Below are 21,136 nucleotides of genomic sequence, written 5' to 3'. Positions count from 1 at the left end.
TGACCAGTGAAACCCGAGATCCTGAAAGCTCGCTGGAGGCCGAGGAAAAGCGCACTGGTGCTTCACATCTGACCGCGGCGCGAGGAGCAGCGTGGAGACGCAGCGCGAACGCATGCTTGATGAAGGTTCTTGGCACAGTCGCTTTTCCAGTAGCTCGCAGATGAATGAAACTCAATCCGCGTTAATCTGCCGCGCTCTGTAGGAGGTATATAGCAGCGATGGACGCGCACTGAGCATGTCCGCGTCGCGGAGCGCATCAATCCCTGATCGACGGCACCATGGTGGAGCACAATGGCCTGGACATCATGTGTCTGAACAAATACAGCCCCGCTTCCTCCTCCTCCTCATCCTCCTCGAACGCGGAGAAGAAACTTTTCTCCAAGCTCAAGGTGAGTCTAACCAAGAAGTACCCTCAGAAGAACGCGGAGACGCTGAGCGCGCAGTACGGGACCAACCTGCTGCTGATCGGCGTGTCCGTGATGCTCGCGCTGGCGCAGCACGGTCCCGCGGTGAAGAAGGAGCACCTGCTGGCCTTCATCACTGCGCTGATGCTGGTGCAGCTCGTCTGGATGCTCTGCTACATGATCCGGAGGGAGCGGGAGCGCGGTCAGGTGCCGGAGAGAGACGCGCACGCGGGCACCAGCTGGATCCGAGGTGACGCGCGGTTACTGAACTCTTAGCCCGGTCTCATGAAAATGCACGATTTTTTGTATTATACGTGCTATTTATATGCAGAAACTGATTTGGCATGCATATAATGTTTGACGTGCATATACTACGCAGTTTTGCGTGCATATAATACGTATTTTGGTGTACATATAATACGCATCTACTCCACACCCCTAAATTTACAAATTGCGCATTATATGCACGCCAAACAGAAAATCGTGGCATTGACACGCACATTTATGAGATCGGGTTACACTAACTGTGCCTCGCTGAGCGTGCCTGAGAATGAGGGATTGTGCTGTGTGTGTGTTCAGGGGGGCTGACGATGCTGGCGCTGCTGTCGCTCATCATGGACGCGTTCCGCATCGGATATTTCGTCGGATATCATTCGTGCATCTCCGCCGTGCTCGGGGTCTATCCCATCGTGCACGCGCTGCACACCATATCTCAGGTGAGAGGTCACATTTATGTCTGTAGCACTTTATGCGGATTTATTCAAAGCAGCTTCACTCCAGCTAACGCTATCAGAATGTTCTCTCAAAGTTATGAGCAAACGTTCTTTGAGTAACGTTAATAGAACGTTCGTCCAAAAATATCTCATTAATAATGTTAAAACACAAAAAACATTATGCATCATTCATGGAATTTTTTAAATGTTACTTCTTGTTTCAGAGAGTTCAGAGAACATTCAAAAGTAACATTCACATAATGTTTGTACAATGACTAAATGAAACAGTCCTTTAACATTCATTAAAACAAAACCTTGACTTTTAGAGAATATTCAATAGTGACATTTAATGGGAACTTTAGCAATATGTTCCTTTTTTTAATCTGGGACAGAAATAAACAGGAAAATAGCAGTATTAATTATGTTAAGTTATGAAACGTATTCAGTTTCAGCTGTAACGAAGCTCTACAGAAGACAATAGAGGCATTATTCAGATCAGTTCAGTTGTGAAGTTCATTAGTTCTGAAGTGAACTCTGTGATGTCGGTGTGTTTGATCTTGATTGCAGGTGCATTTCCTCTGGTTCCACATCAAAGATGTCATCAAGAAATATGAAACTTTTGAAAGGTACAGACACGCTTCTATCTCCGTCTTTGTTGATGTAGCAGCAGATACTTTTATTCCAGATGAGAACAAATAACAGAGATTGAGTCCTGAAGACAGATGCAGGAGAAGTTCTGCCATACACATGATGTGCATTCATGCATCTGGCAGATGCTTTATCTGAAGTGACTTATATATGCATTTCATCAGTTCACAGCACAATACTCTGAATGCACTTGCAGTCCAGTCAATGCATGCCTTTAGAAGGTGTTGAGTCAACATAGACACACGTCACTCAGAAGCAGATTCCACGTGTAATTTCACTGGAGATGCTGATGAAATGGTCTCAGCTTCACATGATGAATCTGATCATGTGAAACACCAGTGTGTGTGTGTGTGTGTGTGTGTGTGTGTGTGTGTGTGTGTTGAGCAGGTTTGGAGTGATTCACGCCGTCTTCACTAACCTGCTGCTGTGGTGTAATGGAGTGATGTCAGAAGCTGAACATTTCCTCAACAACCACAGGAGACGCCTGACTGCGCTGGGATACGCCAATCTGTCCACAGGTGTGTGTGTGTGTGTGTGTGAGCGGACAATAGTGTTTTTCAGAGTGCTCTGCTCACTGTGGGAGGAGTCTGGGATTTTTCCTCTGCTATAGTCTCTCTCTCTCTCTCTCTCTATTTCATAAAAGCAGGTGTGTGTGGGCATTTGTCACTGTTCACTGTTCAAAATAAAGGTTCTTTATTGATTTGGATGCATGAAGAAACTTAAGCATCCATGAGACCACTAAAAGTTCTTAGTAAAAAAATAAGACATAGTCATGCAGGTGTGGAGCGACATGAGAAATGATGATCATTTTTAGGTGAACAATCCCTTTATTTATCCCTTTGATTGAAGCAATAGAAATTAATAGAAATATACCATATACACTACTGTTCAAAAGCTCAATATGATAAAGAGGTCAATTAGATTTGTGTACCTTTATTCATCAAGGATGCATTAAATTGATGAAAAGTGACAGTAAATTAATTTATAATGTTACAAAAGATTTCTGATTCAAATAAATGCTGTTTTTTTTAACTTTCTATTCATCTGTGAATCCTGAAAAAATAAAATGTATCAGTTTGCACAAAAATATTGAGCAGCACAACTGTTTTCAACATTGATAATAATCAGAAATGTTTGTTGATCAGTAAATCAGTATATTATTATGATTTCTGAAGATCATGTGACACTGAAGACTGCAGTAATGATGCTGAAAATACAGCTGCAGATCACAGAAATAAATTACACTTTAACATATATTCACAGCTATTTAATATCGTAAGCCTATTTCACAATACTACTGTATTTTAAAACATAAAAAATCAATTAAAAACATGTAGTGAACACAAATAAAACTGCTTTGACACATAAACTGTATCTTTGGACAGATTCCCTCTCCTCTCCTCTCCTCTCCTCTCCTCCTCTCCTCTCCTCTCCTCTCCTCTCCTCTCCTCTCCTCTCCTCTCCTCTCCTCTCCTCTCCTCTCCTCTCCTCTCCTCCTCTCCTCTCCTCTCCCCTCCTCTCCTCTCCTCTCCTCTCCTCTCCTCTCCTCTCCTCTCCTCTCCTCTCCTCTCCTCTCCTCTCCTCTCCTCTCCTCCTCTCCCCTCCTCTCCTCTCCTCTCCTCTCCTCCTCTTCTCTCGTCTCCTCCTCTCCCCTCCTCCCTTCCCCTCCCCTCCTCTCCTCTCCTCTCCTCCTCTCCCCTCCTCTCCTCTCCTCTCCTCTCCTCCTCTTCTCTCGTCTCCTCTCCCCTCCTCTCCCCTCCCCTCTCCCCTCCTCCCCTCTCCCCTCCTCTCCTCTCCTCTCCTCTCCTCTCCTCTCCTCTCCTCTCCTCTCCTCTCCTCTCCTCTCCTCTCCTCTCCTCTCCTCTCCTCCTCTCCTCTCCCCTCCTCTCCTCTCCTCTCCTCTCCTCCTCTCCTCTCCTCTCCTCTCCTCTCCTCTCCTCTCCCCTCCCCTCCCCTCCTCTCCTCTCCTCTCCTCTCCTCTCCTCTCCTCTCCTCTCCTCCTCTTCTCTCGTCTCCTCCTCTCCCCTCCTCCCTTCCCCTCCCCTCCTCTCCCCTCCTCCCTTCCCCTCCCCTCCTCTCCTCTCCTCTCCTCCTCTCCCCTCCTCTCCTCTCCTCTCCTCTCCTCCTCTTCTCTCGTCTCCTCTCCCCTCCTCTCCTCTCCCCTCCTCCCCTCTCCTCTCCTCTCCTCTCCTCTCCTCTCCTCTCCTCTCCTCTCCTCTCCTCTCCTCTCCTCTCCTCTCATCTCCTCTCCTCTCCTCTCCTCTCCTCTCCTCTCCTCTCCTCTCCCCTCCCCTCTCCCCTCCTCTCCCCTCCTCCCCTCTCCCCTCCTCTCCCCCCCTCCCCTCCCCTCTCCCCCCCTCCCCTCCCCTCTCCTCTCCTCTCCTCCCCTCTCCTCTCCTCTCCTCTCCTCTCCTCTCCTCTCCTCTCCTCTCCTCTCCTCTCCTCTCCTCTCCTCTCCTCTCCTCTCCTCTCCTCTCCTCTTCCCCTCTCCTCTCCTCTCCTCTCCTCTCTCAGAAGTTTTTACAGTAGTTTGATGGTGAACTGGATGAGGTGATCCTTTAGATGGCATCAGAGAGTCAGAAAACATTTCTGTGTTTGTTTTGTCCCTTGTGTAGGAAAAATGACTGTGTGCTGTTGTGTTTAATTTCTTTCAATTCTATTTCAAACTCCAGTGGACTCCGTGATGATGTGTATTACCATTCTGAATCTAGCGAAGATTTCAGATCATACTTCATGATAAAGTCCCATTAGTTGACGTAGGTTAATGCATTGACTAACATTACTAAACAATGAGTAATACATGTGTTATTCATTTACATTATTTATTAATCTTTGTTGTAATAAAAACACAACTGTTATTTCATATTTCTCAGGTCCATTAAATAATATAATCTTTTGATTTTATTAATGTATTAGTAAATGTTAAAATTACTATGATTAATAAATGCTTTAGAATTAGTTCTCATTGTTAGTTTTCAGTTTTATATCTATCTATCTATCTATATCTATCTATCTATCTATCTATCTATCTATCTATCTATCTATCTATCTATCTATCTATCTATCTATCTATCTATCTATCTATCTATCTATCTATCTATGTATACACTATATGTATATTTATATTTATTTACAGTATCTCACAGAAGGGAGTACATGCCTCACATTTTTGTAAATATTTTATTATATCTTTTCATGTGACAACACTGAAGAAATGACACTATGCTACAATGTAAAGTAGTGAGTGTACAGCTTGTATAACAGAGCAAATTTGCTGTACCCTCAAAGTAACTCAACACACAGCCATTAATGTCTAAACCGCTGGCCACAGAAGTGAGTACACCCCTAATTGAAAATGTCCAAATTGGGCCCAGTTAACCATTTAACACTCGCGCAGTCAGGCGTCTCCTGTGGTTGTTGAGGAAATGTTCAGCTTCTGACATCACTCCATTACACCACAGCAGCAGGTTAGTGAAGACGGCGTGAATCACTCCACTCATGCAGCCCCAGCCCATGACACTACCACCACTATGCTTGACTGTAGGCAAGACACATTTGTCTTTGTACTCCTCACCTGGTTGCCACCACACACGCTTGACATCATCTGACCCAAATAAGATTATCTTGGTCTCATCAGACCACAGGACATGGTTCCAGTAATCCATGTCCTTAGTCTGCTTGTCTTCAGCAAACTGTTTGCGGGCTTTCTTGTGCATCATCTTTAGAAGAGGCTTCCTTCTGGGACGACAGCCATGCAGACCAATTTGATGCAGTGTGCGGCGTATGGTCTGAGCACTGACAGGCTGACCCCTCACCCCTTCAACCTCTGCAGCAATGCTGGCAGCACTCATACGTCTATTTCCCAAACACAACCTCTGGATATGACGCTGAGCACGTGCACTCAACTTCTTTGGTCGACCATGGCGAGGCCTGCTCTGAGTGGAACCTGTCCTGTTAAACCGCTGTATGGTCTTGTCCACCGTGTTGCAGCTCAGTTTCAGGGTCTTGGCAATCTTCTTATAGCCTACGCCATCTTTATGTAGAGCAACAATTATTTTTTGCAGATCCTCAGAGAGTTCTTTGCCATGAGGTGCCATGTTGAACTTCCAGTGACCAGTATGAGAGAGTGAGAGCGATAACACCAAATTTAACACACCTGCTCCCCATTCACACCTGAGACTTTGTAACACTAACGAGTCACATGACACCGGGGAGAGAAAATGGTTACTGGGCCCAATTTGGACATTTTCAATTAGGGGTGTACTCACTTTTGTGGCCCGCGGTTTAGACATTAATGGCTGTGTGTTGAGTTATTTAGAGGGGCAGCAAATTTACTCTGTTATACAAGCTGTACACTCACTACTTTACATTGTAGCATAGTCATTTCTTCAGTGTTGTCACATGAAAAGATATAATAAAATATTTACAAAAATGTGAGGGTTGTACTGACTTCTGTGAGATACTGTATATGTCAATGTAGTTTATATGAATTTTTATTTCAGTTTTAGTTGTAATTATTTTAAAACTTCACATTCAACTTAATGTCACGATTTATTTTAAGGTCAAATTTTCGCTATTAACAAACCATTAACTACTACTTTTGCCTCAATCCACTGCTAATTGGCTCCTTATTAATAGTTAGTTAGTAAGGTGGTTGTTAAGTTTAGGTATTAGGTAGGAATAGGGATGCAGAATATGGTCATGCTCTACTGTTTGAGATTATGTGCTTTTATAAGTACTAGTAAACAGCCAATGTGTTATTAATAGGTATGCTAATAAACAACTAGTCTAATAAACAAATAGTGTGAATTGGTCCCTATACTGAAGTGTTACCCATCTTAAAGGAAAATGAGCAGTGTTTTTTTTTTTGTCAAGTAGCTGAAATAAAGTAAGTTTAAGCTTCTTTTTTTTAAATACAAATTCTATTTTATTTCAGTAAACTTTTATTTCAAGATCAAACATTTTTACTATGGTTTTTATTAACTATAATAACCCTGGGTTATGTTAACTGCTGTTTACCAGTGGAATATTATTGTAGAGTGTTACTGAATTTTCTATATGTGACCCTGCACCACAACAGCAGTCATGAGTAGCACAGGTATATTTGTAGCAATATATAACCAACAATACATTGTATGGATCAAAATTATACATTTTTCTTTTATGCCAAAAATCATTAGGATATTAAGTAAAGATCATGTTCCATGAAGATATTTTGTACAATTTCTACCATAAATATATCAAAACTTAATTTTTGATTAGTAATATGCATTGCTTTTGATTAGTAATATGTTATCCTTCATTTGGATAACTTTAAAGGAGGTTTTCTCAATATTTGGATTTTTTTTTGCACCCTCAGATTCCAGATTTTCAAATATTGTCCTATCATAACAAACCATACATCAATGGAACGATCATCTTTCAGATGATGTATAAATCTCAATCTCATAAAATTGACCCTTATGACTGGTTTTGTGGTCCACGATCACATATGTGTTCCCGTTGTTTACACTGAATCCCATTGCGTGAATCGGAGCGTATATCAACTGATTGTCTCTCTGTGTGTGTTGTGTGCGCGCGTGTGTGTGCTCGTGTGTGTGTGTGTGTGTGCAGTGGAAGCGGAGCCGCACTGTAACTGCACGACCAGCGTTTGCTCCATGTTCTCCACCAGCCTCTACTACCTTTACCCCTTTAACATCGAGTACCACATCTTCGTCTCGGCCATGCTGTTAGTGATGTGGAAGAACATCGGCCGCACGCTGGACCTCCACAGCAACCGCAAGCGTCCCAGCACACGGAGCCCGGGTCTGCTGCTCGGCCCCATGCTGGGTCTGCTGGCGCTGGCCAGCTCCGTCACCGTGCTGGTGGTGTACCTGATCCAGGTGTGTGTGTGTGCATGTTTGCATGTGTGTGTGCATGTGAGTGTGTGTGTGTGTGTGTGTGTGTGTGACAAAACTTGACAAAATCTCCAAAATCTTCCCTTTGGGGACATCCTCATTTGTAAAACGGGTTTAATGGTTATAAAGCGAATTGTATTGATTTAATGGAGACACTAATGGTCCCTGTGGGTTTCTACTGGTAATGTTAAAGTCACTAACAAAAGCAGCTCAAAGGCCGATTAAAAATAGCCCAAAATGGCCTAATCCAAATACCAAAACACAACATATCTTATAGCTTATCTTATAACACCTTTATAGCTAATAATGCACCATTATGCTTTATACACAATTTCACTAGTAGTAATCATTAATAGTCTGTTTTCATAAAAAACTCTGGTGGTGTACCTGATGTAGGTGGAGAAGTCTCCGCAGGCCGCCGTCTCCATGTTCTACTGCTATGGCGTGGTGATGCTGAGCTGCATGTGTGTCGCGAGCGGAGCCGGGCTGCTGGTGTACCGTCTGGAGGCCTGGCCCATGGACACGGGTTCGAACCCGGCGCGTGCGCTGGACGCAGAGCTGCTGCTAGGCTCGTCGCTGGGCTCGTGGCTGATGTCGTGGTGCAGCGTGGTGGCGGTTGCTGCGGCGGGACGCGGCTCTCCTGGCTTCCGCTGGACCTGCCTGGCGTACTCGCTGCTGCTGGTGTTGGAGAAGTGCGTGCAGAACCTGTTCATCGTGGAGTCGCTGTACCGCCGCCGCAGGGATCCAGACGACGCGCTCACAACCGAGGTGTTCTGCGTCACGCCACCATACGACGGCATCGTGAACCGCGGCTATGAAACGCAGGAGAAGCACTGCACGACTCTAGAGGGAGAGATGCCCGAGAACAGAGCGGCGTTCGGCAGGAAGCAGACTGACGTCACACTTCCTGTGGGAAACCGGCTCGACGTGACGCCCGGGAGGAAGAGGCAAATTCTGAAGAACATCACCATCTTCCTCTTCATGTGTAACATCTCGGTGAGAACTGTTGTGTGTGTGAGTCTGCGTGTGTGTGTGTGTGTGTGTGACAAGCCCAATGACCCTATCCAAATATCAAAACTCAACATATGCCACTCCCACACCTAAAATACAGATTTTAGTCACTGCTATGCATTATACACACTAGTAGTAATCATAAACTGTCTGTTTTCATATAGGAGCTCTAAGGCCCTCCATCACAAAAATGTGTAATTGTTAGAATGTGAGAATAGTTGTTTATGTTAGAATAGTGTGTGTGTGGTAGAATAGGGAAAGTCAAGTCAAGTTAATATTATTTTTATAGCGCTTTTAACAATGCAAATTGTGTAAATGGGAAATGGGAAAAAAGCCCATGACAGCAGAGTGAGACAGAATCATACTGAAACGGGACTGAAAAGTCCACATATATCTTTACAAGCAGGATTCAAAGACCATTTTTATAAATCTAAATGTTGGCAGGAATTTTAGTGTGTGCAGGCTCTAAGATCTTCTTATGTCTTATGTGTGCATCCTCATTTCCTCTCCTCACTTCACTTCCTCATTTCCTCTCCTCACGTCACTTCCTCATTTCCTCTCCAAATTCCTCTCCTCACCTCCTCTTCTCATTTCCTCTCCTCACCTCCTCTTCTCATTTCCTCTCCAAATTCCTCTCCTCATCTCCTCTTCTAACTTCTTCTCCTCATTTCCTCTCCTCACTTCCTTTCCTCATTTCCTCTCCTCATTTCCTCTCCTCACTTCCTCTCCCCATTTCCTCTCCTCACTTCCTCTTCTAATTTCCTCTCCAATTTCCTCTCCTCACCTCCTCTTCTCATTTCCTTTCATCATTTCCTCTCCAAATTCCTCTCCTCACCTCCTCTTCTCATTTCCTTTAATCATTTCCTCTCCAAATTCCTCTCCTCACCTCCTCTCCTCACTTCCTCTCCTCACTTCCTTTCTTCATTTCCTCTGCAAATTCCTCTCCTCGCCTCCTCTTCTCATTTCCTCTCCAAATTCCTCTTCTCATTTCCTCTCCTCATTTCCTCTCCTCACTACCTTTTCCTCATTTCCTCTCAAAATTCCTCTCCTCACCTCACCTCACCTCACCTCCTCTTCTCATTTCCTTTCCTCATTTCCTCTCCAAATTCCTCTCCTCATCTCCTCTCCTCACTTCCTCTCCTCACTTCCTTTCTTCATTTCCTCTCCAAATTCCTCCCCTCACCTCCTCTTCTCATTTCCTCTCCAAATTCCTATCCTATCCTCACCTCCTCTTCTCATTTCCTCTCCTCTCCTCACCTCCTCTTCTCACCTCCTCTTCTCATTTCGTCCCCTCATTTCTTCTCCTCACTTCCCCTCCTCATTTCCTCTCCTCACTTCCTTTCCACATTTCCTCTCCTCACTTCCTCTTCTCCTTTCCTCTCCAAATTCCTCTCCTCACCTCCTATTCCCATTTCCTCTCCTCACCTCCTCTTCTCATTTCCTCTCCTCACCTCCTCTTCTCATTACCTCTCCTCATTTCCTCTCCTCACTTCCTTGCCTCATTTCATCTCCAAATTCCTCTCCTCACCTCCTCTCCTCACTTCCTTTCTTCATTTCCTCTCCAAATTCCTCTCCTCACCTCCTATTCTCATTTCCTCTCCTCACCTCCTCTTCTCATTTCCTCTCCTCACCTCCTCTTCTCATTACCTCTCCTCATTTCCTCTCCAGATTCCTCTCCTCACCTCCTCTCCTCACTTCCTTTCTTCATTTCCTCTCCAAATTCATATCCTCACCTCCTCTTCTCATTTCCTCTCCTCATTTCCTCTCCCCACTTCCTCTCCTCATTTCCTCTCCTCACCTCCTCTCCTCATTTCCTTTCCTAATTTCCTCTCCAAATTCCTCTCCTCACCTCCTCTCCTCACTTCCTTTCTTCATTTCCTCTCCAAATTCCTATCCTCACCTCCTCTTCTCATTTCCTCTCCTCACCTCCTCTTCTCATTACCTCTCCTCATTTCCTCTCCTCACCTCCTCTTCTCACTTCCTTTCCTCATTTCCTCTCCAAATTCCTCTCCTCACTTCCTCTCCTCATTTCCTCTCCTCACTTCCTCTCCTCATTTCCTCTCCTCACCTCCTCTCCTCATTTCCTCTCCTCACCTCCTCTTCTCATTACCTCTCCTCATTTCCTCTTCTCACTTCCTTTCCTCATTTCCTCTCCAAATTCCTCTCCTCTCCTCCTCTCCTCACTTCCTTTCTTCATTTCCTCTCCAAATTCCTATCCTCACCTCCTCTTCTCATTACCTCTCCTCATTTCCTCTCCTCACCTCCTCTTCTCACTTCCTTTCCTCATTTCCTCTCCAAATTCCTCTCCTCACTTCCTCTCCTCATTTCCTCTCCTCACTTCCTCTCCTCATTTCCTCTCCTCACCTCCTCTCCTCATTTCCTCTCCTCACCTCCTCTTCTCATTACCTCTCCTCATTTCCTCTTCTCACTTCCTTTCCTCATTTCCTCTCCAAATTCCTCTCCTCTCCTCCTCTCCTCACTTCCTTTCTTCATTTCCTCTCCAAATTCCTATCCTCACGTCCTCTTCTCATTTCCTCTCCTCACCTCCTCTTCTCATTTCCTCTCCTCACTTCCTTGCCTCATTTCATCTCCAAATTCCTCTCCTCACCTCCTCTCCTCACTTCCTTTCTTCATTTCCTCTCCAAATTCCTATCCTCACCTCCTCTTCTCACCTCCTCTCCTCACCTCCTCTCCTCATTTCCTCTCCTCACTTCCTCTCCTCATTTCCTCTCCTCACTTCCTCTCCTCATTTCCTCTCCTCACTTCCTCTCCTCATTTCCGCTCCTCACTTCCCCTCCTCATTTCCTCTCCTCACCTCCTCTCCTCATTTCCTCTCCTCACGTCCTCTCCTCATTTCCTCTCCTCACGTCCTCTCCTCATTTCCTCTTCTCACTTCCTTTCCTCATTACCTCTTCTCACTTCCTCTTTTCATTTCCTCTCCTCATTTCCTCTCCACGTGTCCTCTCCTCATTTAATCTCCTCATTTCCTCTCTAGAATATTCTTGATCACTCGAGTGTCATCAGCTGCGCTCAGGGGATCTGCCCTGATGGTGAAGTTCGGTTAAGACAGTCATAATAAATATTAATAAAGTGAGATGCACTGTTGAAATATGTGAAATGTATGGTTTATTTAAACTGCAAAAGTAAAATCCAAATTAAAATGATTGTGAAGGGGGAGGAGAATTTAAACATGCATCAGGTTTTTCAGCAAGAAACACTTCTGAATAAGATACACCTGTGTATTCTCGCTCACTCACTCACTTCTCACAGTACAATTAGAGGGTTGAGATGTCCTTCAAGATGGCTAACTTTGATTCGGTCATGGCCTGAAGGACAGAGATGTGAGGAGGCATCAGTTTGAGTATTGAGCAGCACCTGTACTTCGCTGAATGCATCCGACAGATGGAGCGTAATACAATGGGAGTGCAGCAATTCTGACTGAAACATACATTTCTGCTCAGATATTTTTCATCTAAAAGTGGAAGCACTTCACATGTCTTCCCTATTTACAACAGTGCCATAAACGGAAGTACAAAGAGTGTGTTGCGGTGGATTGCAGCAGTGTTGGCAAAAATTTTTATCTAAAGACAAAGCTACACTTTGTTGAGCAGTTTAGATGTAATATATTTTAATAAAAAGAAAAAATAAAAGAAAAAAATAAACATGTTTTGTTTTTCCTGCTGGTGTACCAAAAACATACTAAACCATGATTTCAAAACCAAGGTACATCCTGGAGCTAGGGCTGGACGATATGGCAAAACAAAAACAAAAAATCTATTTTTTTCGACGTCTCTTTTTTTTTTTCAAAACATTTGACCGATTCTCATTGTTTTTTAACGATTTTTAACTTGTCAACTTTAAAATGTAACTACAACATAATTAAAGTAAAAGTAACCTTTTCTTTATTAATCCTCCAGATAAAGAGAATTCTGTTCCGAGTGCAGCACACATGATGTAAATGCTAAACAAATCACTTGTTAAATATCTTTGCAGAAAAGATGCATGATCTACAACTACATCTTGTACAAATGTGTCTTATACATATTATATGTTCAGAAATAGTACGAGGAAAATGCTTTAAAAATTCTCAAAAGTCAAGGTAATTGAAAATGGCTGAAGTTATAACAGCAGTAGACTATTATTAACTATAAATGTTGTGTAAACATGGATGTGTTTGACTCTTACATTAAACAGCATTCTATAAACACTGCGCTCAAGTTAAAGAAGTTCACTCTCATCTTCTGGCATGTTGTTCCTCTTCCACTGCCGCGTCTCATCTTTATCAACACAAAAGCTGTTTCTGTGTGATATGAGCAGTTAATCACGTGCGGTTGGATCGTTCTATTCTCTTTACTGTTATCACTGGCATATTGTCAAAGTGTCTAATTCTAACGTTTGGTAATATTTCTATTCAAAATAGCGATTCCTCGATTTCTAAAAAATTAAAATCGTGGCAAAACATTAAATTCGAATTAATTGATAAAATCTGAAAAATCGCCCAGCCCTACCTGGAGCATAATGTTTGTCCTCTTGTCCATAAAATATCAGTTGCTGGTGACCACAACTGTCAGGCTCCAAACAAATGATGTTTTGTTGTTCTCTCTGCGTCCAGCTGTGGATTCTCCCGGCCTTCGGCTGCCGGCCGCAGTATGACAACGGTCTGGAGCAGGAGACCTTCGGCTACAGCGTTTGGACCACGGTGCTGAACGTGGCCATTCCCATGAACCTCTTCTACCGCATGCACTCGGTGGCGTCGCTCTTCGAGGTCTTCAGGAAGGTTTGAGGGTGTGTGGAGGACTCTATCTGGTGCTCACAAACACTGACAGACACACAAACACTGGTCTGAGGAAGCTCATGTGTTCAGAACCCCTGTGATCGGATCCGGTTCTCATGGACTCGATCGCCTCTTAAAGATGCTCTCAATAACTTGACAGACTAGAGGTTCTCAGGCCTGAAGATTCTTCACACTCTCCTCAGTAATGTTTACACACACACGCGGACACACACACACGCACACACACACGTGCACACACACACATACACACTCACACGCACACACACACACACACACACACACATACACACACACGTACACACACACACACACACACATCTTCACTTGATCAAGGATGATGTTCTCTTATATCAAGTTCTCAAGTGGGTTTAAATCCTGAATGTTTTTAGTACAACGTCTGATTGGAAAATCCTTGAATCTTGCAGGTCATTGAGCAAACATATGGTGCATATTGTAGTTTTTAATTGTTTAACTATGCAAATGCTCATTTAAATGAAGGAGAAATTAATTGATTGGTGAATTGAGATCAAATCAGCTGATCCTGATGCCGACTTTCTAACTCTGTATTTTTGTTTTGTTTTTCAGTACAAATATCGAAACATTCTCAAATCAAGATGCATTTGCTTGGAAAGGGAAATGAGTTACGATATTAAGTCTTGAATTCTGACATTTTTATCTAAATTGAGTGAGTTTCTTCTGCCAATGTAGTCAGAAAAATAATCTTCATTGGCAGACATTTGTTCTTGATTTAATCTTTAACTGACTTGATTTTGATCGGATTTTCAGAAAACAAGACTTGATATCTTCAGTCATTGTGCTTCTCCAGTAAATGTTTCTTGATTTAATTTAGATATTTGTTCAGGAAAACAGTCCTGAGGAAGAAGTGTGATCAGTTTGTGCAGTGTGATCAGAAGCATAACTGATCATAAATGCACAGGTATATCACTTGCACTTGAGGATTTTTCTGACTGTAAAACTCAAGTCTGGCTGAAACGCTTGCATGAAGACCTGCTGATGCCACGAATCTCACAAACTCTGACAAACCCAGCGACTTTTCTCAGATATGGCTTCTAAAGCAACGGGAAAACACTCAGCTGCTTACATACATTTTCAAAATTTTGCCTCTTGTTTTTTTTTTTTTACTTTACACACAAATCCAAGAACTGAACACAAAATGCAAAACGCCTCACATCTCTTTCGAAATGAAGCACTGCATTCAAAATATCACAAACATCTCAAAAGCAAACATTTGCAAACACCTTTGTCATAATATTAATTCCTGTTAGATTTGTGTGTTTCATAAAGAATTGTGTTGTTTTGCAAATAGTGTTTTATGAAGACTGAGTCAAAGATTGAGAATTAGTGTCTGGTTTTGTAGATCTGGTTTGTGCTTCTGCTGTTTGAGTGACAGCTTTCAGAAACTGTGTGACAAGGAAAGATTTAGTGGAAGCAGCTGAAAAACACTAAAACAAATGTACAGTGACACACGAATAACATCACAGACCTCCTGAGACGGATCTCCAGTTATATTTCATCATGATCTGTATTCAGACACACATTTATAGCACATTATCTGTTGCATATATATGTTTTTTTGCATTCCTCTTGGTTCTCTCACGAACATGTTTCTGAAGGACGTGTTGCGAAGGGTTCCTCAGTCCTGAAGATTTCTGTGAGCTATGGTTCTCAAAGAAGGGCTTGAAACGCTCCGAGGCTGGAGAGAGATGAGGTTTTATCTGTGCGTTTATGGATTTAATGGGAATCTCAGCTGGGATTCTGACTCGAATCCATTATTCATGCTTCAGCGGGAGACGGATTGTTTGTTTGGGTCTGAAGTGCAGATGTTCACGTCTGGACAACATCAGCATCACAAACACACAGGACTCATGGAAAAGACTTTATTTAGGATATTATATTTCTGCGGCAGCGCTGCTGTGGAAACGCTTCTGGTGACTGTGATTATGGGATGTTCTCACGTCAGTTCAGGTGCTGTGATGGAGAAACGATGTGAAACGCTCCTTTCATTCACATGTAAATGTTTCTGTAGCTTCAGCAGATGTTTAGTATTAAACGACATTATCCTCAGCCTTTCTTCTCTCTCTTTTTTTCATCTCCTCTCCCTCCAAACACACAATGAAACGCACAACAACAAAACCTGTGGTGCAAACCTCTGCTTTGTTTTGCACTTTCCCCAAACGAACACATGTATGCTAACCAAGAATATCTGTAATATATCAAGGCCGGTTTATTGTGTAACTAGAAGCACAGGAGTGCTGGTGATTATTCAGGAGATGTTCATGGCTTTCATCTCTGAGGCTGAAGCTGTGTAATGGAAAGATTTATTCAGACGGTGTGTCAGCGTGAAGACGCCGGTCCAGCGAGTTCTCCTGGAGCTCTTCATGTATAAATGCAGATGTGTTCATTATTCAGAGGTTAGGAAACCTACAGAAAACACCGCTGTGTTCCAGAAGATGCAGTCTAACAGGTTTTTACTGCCGTATTTCTGTCTTGTTTTCCAGTACAAATGCCTAAATATTCTTAAATCAAGACAGATTTACTCAAAAATCTAAATGACACGATACTAACTAATGATAAAAGTCATCCAAAAACCTTGAGTTTATGCTTAAAACAAGAAGAAAAATAAATCTGCCAACGGGGTCAGAAAAATCTACTTAATTCAAAGGGAAAACAGGATTATTTTTCAGATATTTTGTTTTAAGCAAACACTTAATTTTTATTTTGTTGTTGTTGATTTTTTAATGGGAAAACAAGACTAAATATCGAGTGAAGTCACCGTTATAGAGCACTTTTTACAATGAAGATCGTGTCAAAGCAGCTTTACATTATTAAACAGAGAAATAGTGTCGTTCTCTTCCTTAAAAATCTGATGTAATTTTACTTCCCAAAAAGCAATAATTAGTTGTATGAATGTTTAGATAGTTGTACTGGAAACGAGAAAAGCTTCTGTAAGAGCAGCATGTTCTGCAGGTGTTTGAGTAACTGATCCTGGTGTAAAGTGCTTTCTGTCTGGACTGATGGACTGAGTGGATATCAGAAGTGTCTCTGTGAGATCAGTGAAGGGTTTGAGTCTGATGGAGGTCTCTGGATCCTCCAAACACAGATGTGCTCCTGATGAGGCCAGATGTCTGACAGCTCGAGGTGTTCTCCCACAATCCTCTGCGGCCGGAGCAGCTGTGGAGGGAAGCTTCTCTCGTGTGTTTGTGATGTTCAGCAGCACCTGAGGCTCTTCACTCTTTTCCCTGAGACTCTGATGTGATTGTTCTGATCCTCTGTTTACTGTAGGTGGCGCTACAGACCCATTTATCCTCTCATCCTGCTTTCATTGAGGGTTTCTGAGCCTGTGTGTGTGAGTGTGTGTGTGTGTGAGAGAGTGTGTGTGTGTGTGTGTGAGAGAGAGAGAGAGAGTGTGTGTGTGTGTGTGTGTGTGTGTGTGAGAGAGAGAGAGAGAGTGTGTGTGTGTGTGTGTGAGAGAGAGAGAGAGAGTGTGTGTGTGTGTGTGTGTGTGAATGAATCAATCTTCAAGGGAAATCCTGAACTGAGCTCTGCTGAGAGAATAGATGCACAGTCGCTATCTGAGGAATCATTCTCACTCTTATTTGTGTCGTTTCAGATGTTTATTTTTGTGCGTGTCCTTCATTGAAAAAATAAAATAAAATCTGTGCGTGCTGCAAATAATGAATGCAATCATAGATCATCATTCTCATTGTGAAGCCTGTGTTGATGACATCTGCTCACTGACACACTGCAAAAAATGATTTTACTCCTTTGTATTTTTGTCTTGTTTTCTAGTATAAATATCTACAAATTCTTGTATCAAGAAGCATTTATGTGACAATGACTTAAGATATTATGTCTTGTTTTCTGAGGAAAAAAATATCTAAATTTTCTTAGTTTTTGCTTAAAACAAGTAAAAATATCTGCCAATGGGGTTAAGAAAAATAATCTTAATTCAAAGGCTAAACAAGATTATTTCTCTCACCCCATTGGCAGATATTTTTTTTACTTGTTTTAAGCAAAAACTAACAATATTTGGCTTTTTTTTCTTCTTTTTTTCTTTCCTCAGAAAACAAGACATAATATCTTAAGTCATTGTCACATAAATGCATCCTGATACAAGAATTTGTAGATATTTATACTAGAAAACAAGACAAAATCCTTTTCTGCAGGGCATTTACAGCTGAGCGCGTTAACACTGGCGGGGCATGTTGTCACAACGAAACCCTGCTGTTTATTCATCTGAAATACATCTGTTAAGTTAATAAGGTTACACTTTATTAGAAGGTGTCCTTGTTACAGTGTAATTATACATTTAAGTACTGAGTAATATTAATTAATTACATGTACTTACTATATGGTTATGGTTTTGCTTAGGGTTACTTGTATGTATTTTGTGCATTATTTATTGTTATTATATTAGTAAGTACACGAAACATGTGTAACAAGAACACCTTCAAATAAAAAAATAAAGTTACCAAAAAAAAAGACCCATTAACAGTCTCTATAAATCTGATTGTGAATGAGCTGCATGCACATCTCGTCTGTCTGCGTTATATTTAGTAGGTTACCAGATAATTTGAACAACTGAACTTGAAATTATGAAATACAAACCATGCAACTCTAATGTAATTATTGAGTTGTACAATTACAAGCGTGACAATCATGTAAATAAGAGGCAGGCTTCTTTTATTCATTCAGTGCATATCCAGACTCTCTCTCTCTCTCTCTCTCTCTCGCTCTCTCTCTCTCGCTCGCTCAAAATAGCCATGCACAGTTCCCTCGCGCTCAGAGAGTTCAGACAGCCGCCGCGCGCAAACACCGGATCGTCTGGAGTGCACCGGATTCGCTCCTCGGTCATGCGGCGCGCCTCGGTACCGGAGCCGAAGCGAGCGCACGCACCCGATGGCGCCCCGTGAGCGCCGGGACACAGCATGCGCAACCGAACCGAGCCGCGGGAGACTCTGGCGCGCGCGCTGACCGGCAGCCTGCTGTGCGCGCTGATCCTCTGGACGTTGCTCGGGAACGCTCTGGTGTGCGCCGCCGTGCTGCGCTTCCGCCACCTGCGCGCCAAAGTCACGCACGTCTTCATCGCGTCGCTGGCCGTGTCGGACCTGCTGGTGGCCGTGCTCGTGATGCCGTGGAAGGCGGCGGCGGAGGTGGCCGGGTTCTGGCCGTTCGGCGCCTTCTGCGACGTCTGGGTGGCGTTTGACATCATGTGCTCCACCGCGTCCATCCTGAACCTGTGCGTCATCAGCGTGGACCGCTACTGGGCCATCAGCAGCCCGTTCCGCTACGAGCGCAAAATGACGCCGCGCGTCGCCTTCGTGATGATCGGCGCGGCGTGGACGCTGTCCGTGCTCATCTCGTTTATCCCGGTGCAGCTGGACTGGCACAAAGCCGACGCGGGCGCCGCGGAGCCCAACGCGTCCGACACGGACAGCTGCGACTCGAGCCTGAGCCGCGAGTACGCCATCTCCTCGTCCCTCATCAGCTTCTACATTCCCGTGGCCATCATGATCGTCACCTACACGCGCATCTACCGGATCGCGCAGGTCCAGATCCGGAGAATCGAGTCGCTGGAGCGCGCGGCGGAGCACGCGCAGAGCCGCCGGTCCGACCGGAGCCTCCACCGGAACCTCAAGACGTCGTTCCAGCGTGAGACCAAAGTCCTGAAGACGCTGTCCGTGATCATGGGCGTGTTCGTGTGCTGCTGGCTGCCGTTCTTCGTGCTCAACTGCGTGGTTCCGTTCTGCCGCCGCGAGCCGTGCGTCAGCGACACCACCTTCGACGTGTTCGTGTGGTTCGGCTGGAGCAACTCGTCGCTCAACCCCGTCATCTACGCCTTCAACGCCGAGTTCCGCAGGGGCTTCTCCAGCCTGCTGCGCTGCCGCGGCCGCTGCCCGACTCCGGTGGAGACGGCGAACGTCAGCAACGAGCTCGTGTCCTACAACCGGGACGCGGCGAGCGCGTGCGTCAACATCATCCCGAACGTGGTGGACGAGACGTTCGACCGGATCGTGCAGCTGTCGCGGGGAGGCGACGACGAAGACGACGACCTGGACGGCGCGTTCACGCCGAACGGCATCCGCTGAGCGCGAGCGTTAACGAAAAGTTGGCTGTTGGTCGCGCGCACTGTTGTTGTCACATGACCGCGCTGCCGTTTGATCCGGTGAGTCCCGTTATGGTTATAGGGTTGAGTTTTGTTTGAATTCCGATTCTTATCGATTCCCAGTGTTGATTCCAAAGTGGTTAAAAAATCAACTCAAATATTTAGATATCAAACCTATTTATTCTTGTCTCTTTTTTGCAAAACATTGAATTGCTGCTGAATAGCTGAACTGATCAAGAGCTGCTTGTGTGTGGAATAGAGCGCCATTCTGGATACACTCAGACCTTTTCTTTTTAAATGAAGGTTAAAGTTCTCTCTCAGTTCTGAAGAAAACAAGATAAGGCTAGTAAAAATCTGATGGAATGATTCAATGATTCAGTCTTTCATTCAGTGTTTTTGAACAAATCTCTTGAATGAATGATTCAAAGACACACAGGGGTTGAAATGAAAAACACTGAAAGTACTTTTCCAGCAGAATAAAGATTCCTTCTGTCCACTTCACCGTGCTTTCATCCAGGAATATATTAAAACACATTATTCATAAACATTAGAATAAAAGACTCTTCAAGCGCTGTCTTTATATCACCTTTATTTCTAAAGCATTCATACAACACCAACGGATTCTAGCAGATGAAGCAGGAAGATGACATACTAATGCTGTCAAACTCATCAGTTATGAAACTAATGTCACGTCAAGCAGCTCTACAGAATAATTCAGTTCAGTTCACTAACAGTGTTTCTGCTGCCGAATCAATCAATCATGAAGCAAATCTGATTCAGATGGAACCCAGCTAACTCTCAGATCTTCTGGCATTGTTCTCTCAGTAGCATTAATACTTTAATAACTTTAATAACGTTCTCAAAAGGTTTGCACAAGAACATGGGTTCTTTCTGAAATGCTCCGGCTTGATGTTTATTCAATGTTTGAAATGTTACTTGTTGCAGAACATTCATAAAAGATACAGTGGAATATTCCCTTAATGTTTGTATAACCAGGAAAAACATTCAGAGAACATTCAGAAATAGTGTTTAATGGAAATGTTAGATAAAAGGTTCTTAGAACATATTTCTGTAGATAATAGAGTCATTCAGACCAAAGTCAAACCGATAATATTAAAGAATAATAAATGTGTTTTGAATCAGGAAAATAGCCTAAACAAATGAATTATACTGTGAGCAATAAACTACATCTGAACTCAAAATAATCACAGATATGCATCAATACTTATTATTCATGGATAAAGTTGAGTGATTAATTTGACTTGATTTCCAGTCTGATTTCTACACGGCATGGTTTTCATATTCAGTGTTTCTGTCGTGTTTCCAGCACAAACATCTCAACATCCTTCAATCAAGATACATTTACTGGAGATATTGAGATAAACAGAGTACAGTGAAGGAGTTCTTGCTTTAAATCTGACAGTGGAGTCCGAAAAATAAACTCAAAGGAAAAATACGCTTATTTTCACATTCCATTTGCAGAAATTTGTTCTTGTTTTAAGCAAAAATGTTCTTAATTTTGATTGATTTTCAAAAAACAA

At 43.3% G+C, this 21,136-nt stretch overlaps 2 protein-coding genes across 2 annotated transcripts; both read left to right on the top strand.

Annotated features, from left to right (window-relative positions):
- Positions 1-278: 278 nt before the first annotated feature.
- On the top strand, positions 279-13,456 carry otop1 (otopetrin 1; the record flags this gene model as incomplete). Its single annotated transcript, XM_079438785.1, has 7 exons — positions 279-654; positions 984-1,120; positions 1,685-1,743; positions 2,153-2,283; positions 7,379-7,647; positions 8,059-8,658; positions 13,286-13,456. 7 exons carry the CDS (start codon positions 279-281, stop codon positions 13,454-13,456), a joined length of 1,743 nt encoding a protein of 580 aa, XP_079294911.1.
- Positions 13,457-18,383: 4,927 nt separating this feature from the next.
- On the top strand, positions 18,384-19,852 carry drd5a (dopamine receptor D5a). The gene has a single exon (XM_079438503.1). The coding sequence runs from the start codon at positions 18,418-18,420 to the stop codon at positions 19,576-19,578; it is 1,161 nt and encodes a 386-aa protein (XP_079294629.1). The 5' UTR covers positions 18,384-18,417; the 3' UTR covers positions 19,579-19,852.
- Positions 19,853-21,136: the final 1,284 nt, after the last annotated feature.

Source organism: Barbus barbus, assembly GCF_936440315.1.
Source record: "Barbus barbus genome assembly, chromosome: 17".
Lineage (NCBI taxonomy): Eukaryota > Metazoa > Chordata > Actinopteri > Cypriniformes > Cyprinidae > Barbus > Barbus barbus.
Note: the sequence above shows the minus strand (reverse complement) of the source record. Positions and strands in the feature narration are given on the sequence as shown.

Coding starts and splice junctions, on each gene's coding strand:
- drd5a (XM_079438503.1), top strand. CDS start 18,418: ATGCGCAACCGAACCGAGCCGCGGGAGACTCTGGCGCGCGCGCTGACC.